General features: G+C 43.4%; 1 protein-coding gene across 2 annotated transcripts; it reads left to right on the top strand.

Annotated features, from left to right (window-relative positions):
- The first annotated feature begins 222 nt into the window (after positions 1 to 222).
- On the top strand, positions 223 to 9,971 carry Tagap (T cell activation RhoGTPase activating protein). Of its 2 annotated transcripts, none has more exons than XM_004628516.2 (10): positions 223 to 404; positions 1,028 to 1,112; positions 1,202 to 1,255; positions 1,554 to 1,620; positions 3,036 to 3,202; positions 4,278 to 4,439; positions 4,884 to 4,993; positions 6,827 to 7,022; positions 7,726 to 7,846; positions 8,667 to 9,971. In XM_004628516.2, exons 2-10 carry the CDS (start codon positions 1,086 to 1,088, stop codon positions 9,947 to 9,949), a joined length of 2,187 nt encoding a protein of 728 aa, XP_004628573.1. In that variant the 5' UTR covers positions 223 to 404; positions 1,028 to 1,085; the 3' UTR covers positions 9,950 to 9,971. The 2 variants fall into 2 exon arrangements, with proteins under 2 accessions (XP_004628573.1, XP_023568035.1); XM_023712267.1 differs by having other exon boundaries at positions 3,030 to 3,202.
- The last annotated feature ends 549 nt before the right edge of the window (positions 9,972 to 10,520 follow it).

Here is a 10,520-nt window from a genome sequence, read left to right as displayed (position 1 = left end):
ATGTGCCCTACTCCATGTCATCTTTTCCACCTCTAGTGTAGTTTACAGATTTTCTTACTTTGAAGTAGAAGAAGAAGGAAAAAAAAAAAAAAAAGACAGAGAGAGAGAGGGGAAAAAAAAAAAAAAAACTATTGCTGCCCTAAAAGGAATGAGGAAGTGAGAGCTCTGCAGCGTTTGGCTGGCTCTGTCTGGGTGACAGCCCACGAAGGTCTTTCCGGTCCCAGTAATACTCTGAATTTCCACCTGCCCACCCCCGCCGCTTATAATGCCCAGCACGTGAAGTGAGAGCTGCTCCGGCCCCATCTCTCTGCCAGTGGATTAGTAACAGCACAGTGTCATGCTGGGTCTGCTGCTTCCCTGGGTTCACCAGAGGTAAAAGAACGCTGGCTAGAGACCTTCCAAGGGTAAGTACCACAGGTCAACAGGACTAGAAAATACACAGCTAAAAACAGCTACGTCAAAGAATATGCAGCACGGTTAGACTCTGAACACAGAATGCTTGACTTCAACAGGAAGGCTACGGTTTTAAGATGCAGCAATTCTGTCACATTATCTCTGGTTTAAGTTTACCATCGTGAGACTAATAGCATCGTAGGAATACATTTGTTTTTCTTTCTTGGGCTCAGTGAAAACAATCCATGCAGAGTACTTCATGCAATACTTGTGAGCACTTCAATTTTAGTGTAATTCAATATAATAACCATTGTTAATTTCCTAACATCTTGTTTTGAGATTCTTCATTGTTTTTGTTTTTTCTCTTGAAAATAAAAAATAGTTGTTATTGTAAATGATATTCAGATTAGCTCTTGAGTAGGAATGTAATGACGAACAACAAAGCTGAAATGGTAAGGACATCTAGCTTAAAACATTCAGAAGTTAAGTGAGTCCAGTTGCTTAATAGCGTACGGCATCTGGTAACAGAATGACTTTAAATGAAAACTTTTCCGACAGTGTTTTGGCAAAGTGGCCAGCTTATTCTCTTGGCCAGTTGTACTGTCTCATAACTGCTCTGTACATTTTCTTTTAGACACAGTCAGAGCCCCAAAGGAGTGAGACTCAGCCCTGGACAGGCAGCTCCAACTCCAATGAAGTTGATAAGCAGCTTCGATGCTGTATGTGCCTTTTTTACATTTACACTCATTCATATTTTCTAAAAGCAAAAAACAATGATATTCACTTATTTTTTTTTTCTGTCTTTTAGCCTAAAACACTAAATGCCAATGATATGGAGACTTTGGTCAAATGTCAGTCAGAGGTAAGAAAGCAATTTTTAAAACTTCTTATTTTTGCACTGTGAGAAAAATGGAAAGCTTGCTGTTTTAATTGAATGTTAGTTTGGCTTAGAAAATAAGAGTAGAAATTAACATCATAAATTGTAAGTACTAAGACAAATAAAGAGAGTGTGTGTGTGTGTGTGTGTGTGTGTGTGTTTTGTACAGAAAGACTGGATAGGTGAGTAGAGATTAGTGATTATTGATAAAGACCGGCTAGGTGATTAGTGATAGGCTATTAGTGATTAGTGATTATTTTAACTGAAATAAATACATTTTTAGGGTGACATCAAGGAACATCCCCTCTTGGCATCATGTGAGAGTAAAGACAGCATCTGCCAGCTAATTGGTGAGTTTTGAAAACATACTGATCTTTTTTGTAAGTGTTAATGACCAGTGTTCTTGGTTTGCAAAACCACAGTGCTCTACTCTACTAGGAATTTGTTTCTAAGTGTTCCGTTCCAGACCAGAGACCACAGAGCATTAACACCTAACTGGCAGGCACGTTCCAGCTTGCCAGTGCGGCAAATGCCCTGTTACAGCCACTCCCCCTACTCAGCAGGGTGTTTCTAGCAGGTTCCAAAATCTGGTCATCCATGCTTTGCTATTAAAAACATGGGTGAGGGCTGGGGAGATAGCTCAGTCGAATAAGCACTTGCCTGGCAAGCACAGAGTCCTGAGTTCAATCCCTTGTACCTCAAAAAATAAAATAAAATCATGGGTGCACTTGAAAAGCACAGAGTGCCTTCTCCATTTTTTTGTCCTGCTCTGATGGAGACTGCATATAAGCACCCACAAAGTGACTGGTGCTGATCTCAAAGAGGGTACATTTGCTCTTACGTTTCCTGTTAATATGTGTCACTATAACCTAACTGTGACCCAGGACTCCCGAGGTATCAGGAGCAGACACCTCACTCTCACTCTTCTTCCACTTGCCAGTATAAAATGTGTAGGAGTGTGTACCAATTGTTTAGAAAATACAGCTTTTATAATTTGGGGGGAAAAAAGAGGAAGGGGAGAAAGGAAGGAGGGAAGAAAGAAGGGGAACTGTTGCGATGCAGTAACCCCTGCAGACAAGTCTCCTGGGTTTTAGAAGAGCAGACTACTCGGTAAGGAGTTACTGATCATTCCAAATTGTCAGGTCCAGGGGGCAGCCTTCCTGCAGCAATCTGACCCTCGTCCTGCGAGAGCAGCCGGGAAAGGCAGAGGACGGCACGTGCATGAGCGATTTAGCTCCCTCTAGCGGCCTCCTGCAGCTAACGTGCTGCAAAGGGTTGGTGCCCGCCCCGCGGAAAGCCTGCAAAGGCATCTTGGGAGCAAGTCACTTCCTCTCTGTAAATTTTCGTTTTGGTCACCAATGAAAGGAAAAAATTAAAATAATCTATTCACTGAGAGAAATGCTCTCTCTGGTTGTTCAGGCTAGTGTGTTAAGCTGGTTGTTGTTTTTTTACCTGTACAGTTGGGTTTTGTTATTTTCTGTAGTAAACTGCTAGAGATGGTGAAAACAGGAAAGGTGTGGCCTTTGAGGAGCCCCAGTGTTGATGTTTAGGGCTGGTTGCCCTGATAACAGTGTGGTTGCTAGAGGTTGGTTTTCTAGATCAAGAGTCAGGCCTTTGCTTTCTCAGTTTTTCAAAATTATTTCTCCCCACATGGTGTACTATAGAAGACATGATGTGACCGGTGAAAGCAATTCTAAAGTAGGTCTTTGCTTAGTGCCATTATGCGCTGACTTTCCCCCTTTCCCCTCTTTTTTCTTGGCTGTAGAAGTTAAGAAGAGAAAGACAGGGCGGCCCTGGCCCTTTCTCACAAGAAAGCTCTCCCCTTCGTCAGATTTCTCCGGGGCTTCGGAGCCGGAGCTTAAAGTGCCGCTGTTTGATCAGCCTTTGACAGCGATCTGCAGCGAGAACGGCGCACTCCCCAGACCCATTCAAGTAAGTGTGCGTTTGCTTGAGAGTCTTCTTCGCTTTCCTATTAGGTGTGAAAGAAAAGAATCCTTGGGAGATCCGAGTGTGATTCTCACACTAAACTCCCCGGGGTGATCTTGCCAATCTTCCAGCTTAGAAACGGTCTCCCACATCCAAGTGCAGTCAGGGGCATATCTGCCTGTTGACGTTCTAGAAATTAAGTCTGCTAATGATGGGCTCTTCTTCACTCCTCTGACTCTGCAGAGGTAAGAGAGCTGAAGATTTGTAATTTCTATAGGTCAAGAGCTAGAGATAGAGTATAGCACATATCAGAAATCCAGCGTTTACATACAAGTATTTGAAAGGGGGAGGTCCTACAGGAATTTTACAATCTGCTGAATTAGAACGTTCATAGATTTCCTCCTCCTATCGAGATGGCAGAGTGAAGGAAGATAGTTGATAACAATTTTTTTAAATGTATTTTAGTACACGGTCTCACTACACAGATCGGACTCCTAGTGATCCTCCTGTTTTTCAGCCTCCCAAGTGCTGGGATAACAGGCCTGTGCCACCACACCCAATCTCTGCCTGGGGATGGGGCCGGCACCACACACCAGAATCAAACCCTGGTTCCTGTGCCTGCTTAGGCACTTTAGCCCGCTGAGCTATGATAACAATTAGATTGGAAGCCAATACAGTCTCAGTGATCTTCTTAAGATCTTTTTAATATGCTGGGTGTGGTGGTGTACCTGTAATCCCAACATTTTAGGAGGCTAAGCAGGAGGGTTGCAATTTTGAGCCAGCCCAGGCAATTTAGCAAATTAGCAGGACCCTGTCTCAATTGAAAAAAAAAAAATGTTGAAGGATGAGGTTGTAGCTCAGTGTGCCAAGAGGCAAAGAAAGAAGTCTGTTTCAATAAAATAAGGAGAATCAGCTTTTATGGGAAGATATTTGATGGCAGGTGAAGTTAAGGACTGCTCATATACAATAATTATCTTTCTCCTTCCTACAGATAGATTTTCACGTTCTCACTTCTAGAAAAGTATGCATGTGTCTACAAGCCATGGAGTGACCATTCCTGTCCCTATACCTGTTCCTACAGGACATCCTCGCTATCCTCTGCCTTAAAGGCCCCTCCACCGAAGGAATATTCAGGAAAGCAGCCAGCGAGAAGGCCCGCAAAGAGCTGAAGGAGGAGTTGAACTGCGGGAGCTCGGTAGACCTGGAGAGGCTCCCGGTGCACCTGCTGGCTGCGGTCCTGAAGGTGAGATCTCGGCATATGCAAAGCAGCTGCCCGCAGGCTCCCACACCCTCCTCCTCAGGGGCAACCTCAACTCACCTTGGAGTTTAATTTCTTTAGTTAAGCCTTTTAGTTCTTAAGAGACACGCCTCTGTTTCAGTGATCCTAGATTTCAGCAAAATTCTTCCAAAAATTTAATGAGACAAAGCAATCTAATAGCCCCAAAGATGGTTCCCCAGACTTCACCTACCTGGGAATGGTGGCCGCCTACTCTGCGCGTTGCCACGAAGTCCGTGAGGCATGGTGAGAGTCTAAAAGAGGCTCCCTCAGACTGTCCGAAGGAAGTCTGGCTGCGGTGGTCTGTGGCAGGGAGGAGAGAAGACACAGAGAGTGAAATCAAGGGGAAGCCAGGCACTGGCACCCGGAGAGATGAGGCAGCTGACCGACACTCCCCCTTCCCTCCCTTAGGACTTCCTCAGGAGCATCCCGCTTAAGCTGCTGTCCTGCGACCTCTTTGAGGAGTGGATGGGCGCCCTGGAGAAACAGGATGAAGAGGACAGAATCGAGGCCCTGAAGCAGTAAGTCCTTGAAGTCATGTTGAGGCCTAAGTCTAAGTCTCTGTCTTTTTTTTTTTTTTTTTTTGTGCAGGGTCTACAGGGTCTTGCTAAACAGATCTGACTTGTAGTGATTCTCCTATTTTCAGCTTCCCAAGTAACGGGATTAGAGGCGCGTGCCACCACACCCAGTCTCAATCGCGGTCTCAGCACGCCTGGGGGCGGGCCGGCACTGCATGCTGGTTGTCTCTTCCTCCTTTGCAGCACTGTCAAATTGCTCCTTGATTCCTGTGTCACGGAAACGGCCATGTTTAAAGCATCTATGGGGAACTGCTCGTCCACTCCCAGAATAAAAACTAGGAGATGCCCCGGATGTGTAAAAGTAGTTCGAGCCGTGAAACAGGCACTTCTTCAAAAACTAGAAAGTGACTTTTAATACTCTCAAACCCCAAGAGGTGGTAGGAGGTTGGAGGGAAAGATAAAAATATCAGGAGTTTGAAAAGGCTTGAGAATAACACCCTTACTGGAGCACTTTAACAAAGGCTAACGGGCAGGGTGCAGGAATTTTGATTATCCTTGACCTGTACTGATTGGGGCCATTCAAGGCAATAATTATCGCATAAGACGTTCCCTAATGCAATTTGGAAGCAATTATGTTGTTCATAAAATTCCATAACATATTCTGTGTTCTTATAATTAAACAAATGAAAACTATGGAAGACCAAATTCCAGTAACAGTAACTACATGTATAAAAGAGAGTGGGATCTATTCTTGATTAGTGAACCCTAAGTTCACAACTTTAAAATGGCAGAGCTTTTGCCCCATTCTGAAAAAGTCTGTCCATATAATTATACCTTGTCGCCAAATATTTTAAGTGAAACCCGTGTAGAAGTGAAGATAATTTCCTCAAAAAAAACACCCTAAAATTATTACAATAAGTTTTTACCTACATTCTTCTATACCAATAATTCTATCCATTACTATATTAGAGTACCGTTAAATTTTTTGTGAGCAAGTGAGGATTTTAAAAACTCAAATTATCCAAGTGGTAGTGCACACCTGTAGTCCTAGAGCTGGGGAGGCAGAGGCAGGAGGATTGCCATGAGGCCAGCCTGGACTACATAGTGAGCTTGAGTTACATAACAAGATTCAGTCTCAAATAAATAAATTTAAATTTCTTATTGTTAGGAACAGTGTTGGTATTTAAGCGCTACTTCAGTCATATTTATGAACATGCCTTTATACACTACTTTATGCTCTGTAAAAACTCAAGAGTGGCAGAAAACATCGGTAATGATTATTTGGTGATCACAGTTCTTTGGAGGGGGTTGTTATTTTATTTTATTTTATTTTATTTTATTTTATTTTATTTTATTTTATTTTTGCTGAAGTGGGGATTGAACTCAGGCCCTTGTGCTTGCAGGGAAGTGCTTATTCCACTGAGCCATCTCCCCAGCCTGATCACGGTTTTAAAAAGACAAGAAAACCAGTATTGTAGTCTTCAAAACCAGATTTTTGCATAGTCAAGTGACTATGCAAGAAAATGGTTTTCAAAATGTAAAGGCTAACTCTGCTGTTTGGTGCAAGCTCTGATGTATCATTTAAGATTCACATAAGTAATAGAAGGTGGTGCTGTTGGTGTTCCACGCCACAAGGCCTGGTGGCTAACCAGTTTCATTCTATGTCAGGGCCCGCCGGAGGCATCTGAGCGATATTTCACACTGTTGGTTGTGAAAATGCGCCTTCCTCATTTTAACGGAAGTCCGGTTTTGGCAGAAGCTTCCAGCAGGCTATTATGTATAAGCGAGATAAGCTCTCAGCCACTTGGAAGCTGAGATCCTTTCCCTCCATTCCAGGGTTGCAGGTCAGCTCCCCCAGCCCAACCTGCTGCTGCTCAAACACTTGGTCTCCGTGCTGCATCTGATCAGCAAGAACTCCGAGGTCAACAAGATGGACTCCAGCAACCTGGCCATCTGCATCGGGCCCAACATGCTCACCCTAGAGAACGACCAGAGCTTGTCATTTGAGGCCCAGAAGGACTTGAACCATAAGGTTGGTTCTGTTTATTTATGAGAAACTCTCGATTTATGAGCTCAGCTTCTGTTTGCAAAAGCCCAAGCGATGAAATACTTCTGAATTTCCCAAAGTGACTCAGAGTAGCAATGAAAATATAAAAAGTGGACTGTTTTTGTCACAGTTCCACTTTCTTAGAGAATCATTTGATGAAGCAGAATAAATTTGTGTTTTCTGTCATCCTAGAAGATACTGCTTTCTGCCAATTCAGCAATCAATGTAGGAAATAGCTTGTTTAAGTAAAAAATTCAGCTACTTTAAAGTAAAATCTTTAAGTCTTTAATTTTAAATGCCTGTCTCAAAAAAGCAGCAAATAATATCCAACTTTAATATGCTTGTTTGGTTTTGTTTTTTTTTTGTTTGTTTGTTTTGTTTGTTTGTTTTTGTTTTGTTTCTTTTTGCAGTACTAGGGATTGAACTCAGGACCCTGTGCTTGCAAGGCAAGCATTTATTCTACTGAGCTATCTCCCTGGGCCTAATATGTTTGTGTATAAAACTTCTATATGCTATTTTCAGACACATAAAAATCTCTAATAAAACTTCTATATGCTATTTTCAGACACATAAAAATCTCTAATTCTCTAGGTACCTTCTTAATAGTTGACCCCCAATATGTCTTTATCTGTTGCCCCTCCCTAAAAAAATGTCCTTAAGCTGACAACCTGCTTATTTTTCCACACAGGTGAAGACATTGGTGGAATTTCTCATTGACAACTGCTTTGAAATATTTGGAGAGAATATTCCAGCTCATTCCAGCACCCGTATTGCCTCTGATGACTCTCTGGAGCACACTGACAGTTCAGGTACATAGTGTGCTCTCATTTGATTACATGATTCTGGGCAGAAGTTCCTTCCAGTCAGCCAGCTCATGCTACTACTGTAAAGCATCCCTGGTATTTGAGATAGAAGCCACCCTCTCTTGTCACCAAGCCAGACTAGACTCAAGTCTGTAAGAAATTTGCTGAACATAAAAGCTTGGCCCTAGAATTTTCCCAAAGCACCTCCTCAGACTGTGTATACTCTTTCAATGTCATTCTAGAACTTTCTGCTAATTTTACTAAATAAGCATAGCTGGAGACTTAGGGTAATATATTTACATATCTAAGTAGTGGAATATGAGTCCATTAAAATGGAAGTGGATCCAATAAAAGAGCACCTCCAAAAAATCAATTTTAAAATGTAAGATCAATAAATTTTCAGGGAATATTGCCCTCCTCCTCCTCCTCCTCCTCCTCCTCTTTCTCCTTGTCCTCTTTCTCTTTCTCTTCTTCTTCCTCCTCCTTCTTTCTCTACATCTTCCTCCCTTTTTTACCTCCTCCATCCCACACTTTTTTTTTTTTTTTTGTGATACCAGGGATTGAACTCAGGACCTTGTGCCTGCCCAACAGGAGTTTATGCCCCTGAGCTATATTCCCAGCCTCCCTCACTCATTTTATTTTCCTACTTTCTTATCTCAAGATAAATTTGGAAAGAAACAAAATTTAATATGGAAAAGTTCTTATATTAAGCTCCGTGTGATCCCACTAAAACACCTGGTGCCATAATTGACACAAATAGGCAGGCCTGTAATGTTATCTCTAAAGAAACTGAACAAAAATTCAACTTATTCTTACTTTTTCCCAGATGTGTCAACCCTGCAGCATGACTCAGCCTATGACAGCAATGATCCAGATGCTGAATCCACCAGTGCCCACAACTCCCCCAGCATGCAGCCCCAGGTCCCCACTGCCGTGGCTGCTGGTCTGGACAACAAGAGGGGACAAGACACCTGTGCGTTAGGCCAGGAACCCCTTGTCAGCACAGTAGCCAGGCTGAAAAGCTCCCTCAGCCAGCGGGCAGACAGGAGATTCTCAGAACCTATCAGGCCACCTTCACAGGAGTACCTCGAGGGCTGGATGACGAACCAAAAACTGACGAAAAGTGAGGACAATTTCACTCTGGCCCGGGCAGGCTCTTGTTTTGAAAGTGAGGAAGTTGAAGATCCATTTCCAGAGGAAGTGTTCTCTTCAGTAGAAGGCAAAACCAAGAGACCAGTAGACCTCAGGATCAAGAACCTGATCCAGGGTTTGACCTTGCCTCACGGAGAGGCACCCAAAGCCCTTTCCAGTGGCTCCCTTGATGGGTACTCTGACTGCTCACCTACAGGTTCTCCTTCCTGTCCCAAAAGAAGTATTTTCACCAGACATCAATCTTTCACCACAAAGAATGAGAAAAGCAAGCCCAACAGAGAAATTAAAAAGCATTCCATGTCATTCTCTTTTGCTTCTCATAAAAAAGTACTTCCCAAAGCGCCCAGCTTTGTGTCTAGGAAATCAAAGGACCTTCCCAGAGACCAGGTCAAGAAGAGTCTGAGGAAGGAAAGCCAGTTAGCTGGTCGAATTGTGCAGGAAAATGGGTCTGACCTTCACAGCCAAACAGCTGTCAGCTTTGGCTTGCCATCCAGGGCCCTCTCAGGTGACAATGTGTTCCAGGGAGTTGATAACACAAGTCCCGGAAGCCCACCATCTTATGAGGAGGCCGTTCAGTGCCAGGCTTTGGGACTTGGGGCCTATAGTGGTCAGACTGTTGGAAGTATGAGGGCAAGAATGCTCAGCCAGGACTCCACACAGTCATCTCTTCTGCCTTCTTACCACGGAGAGGACTCTAGGAGCAGTTGGCATGTGGAGGAGACGCATAGTGGACACAGAAGGTCAGCCGTAGCTGAGTACTGGAGACAGAGCAGGACTGCCAGTGCCTCTGTGGAAACTCAAGGGCATGTGACTGCACCAGGGAAACCTGAACTTCGGCTCAGGACCATGTCCGAAGATTCTGTTCAGCAGGATAAGTGGGACTGTCTCCGGCGACGATGTAGCCAGCCAATCTTTGAGGCTGAACAGCTCCAATATATTAAAGAATCCTACATTTAGGAAGGGATGCCACACACTGTAATCAGCTGTGGTGTCATTGTGTGTCTCTGTATGTGTGACTGTATAAAGATATACATAGATTATATTTTCCAAAAAAGTCATGAATAAGCTAGTTTAGAACATCACACAGTCCTATTCTGTAAGGATACCTACATGGTGTGCATCAGATAGTCTCTGTGCATACCTAGATTTGTGCAATGCATAGCAAATGTAAAAAGTGTATTATACACAAGATAGGGTCTGCGTGAATTCCCACGTACCTTTGTGGACTGTTGACTTGTGTGCACTATTTTTCTTTGGTCTCTGGGGCATTTGTCCCATTGGTTATTGTTTAAAAATCATCTTTGCTCTTTTTAATGTTGCTTCAGATGTTATGTCAATTTTCTACAAATTCCATTTAAGGGAAAATGTTTAAATTTCTGGGGCCTGGTGAGATAGCTCAGCCCCCCAGGGTGGACCGAGCCAGCCAGAGTCCAGACATAGTGGTTCACACCTGCAATCCAAGTGCTGGAGGCTGAAAACAGGAGGATCACCATGAGTTCGAGCTTCACAGTGAGACCCTGTCACAACC

The sequence above is a fragment of the Octodon degus genome, unplaced genomic scaffold (assembly GCF_000260255.1).
Source record: "Octodon degus isolate 3935 unplaced genomic scaffold, OctDeg1.0 scaffold00024, whole genome shotgun sequence".
NCBI lineage: Eukaryota > Metazoa > Chordata > Mammalia > Rodentia > Octodontidae > Octodon > Octodon degus.
This window is presented reverse-complemented; position numbering and strand designations above follow the sequence as displayed.

What these genes read in the sequence shown, in the direction of transcription:
- Tagap (XM_023712267.1), top strand. Translation starts at nt 1,086, where the DNA reads ATGAAGTTGATAAGCAGCTTCGATGCT. An exon ending in CAGCATCTGCCAGCTAATTG is followed by an intron (nt 1,621 to 3,029) that starts GTGAGTTTTGAA and finishes CTTTTTTCTTGG; the next exon opens with CTGTAGAAGTTAAGAAGAGA. An exon ending in AGAATCGAGGCCCTGAAGCA is followed by an intron (nt 4,994 to 6,826) that starts GTAAGTCCTTGA and finishes CCTCCATTCCAG; the next exon opens with GGTTGCAGGTCAGCTCCCCC.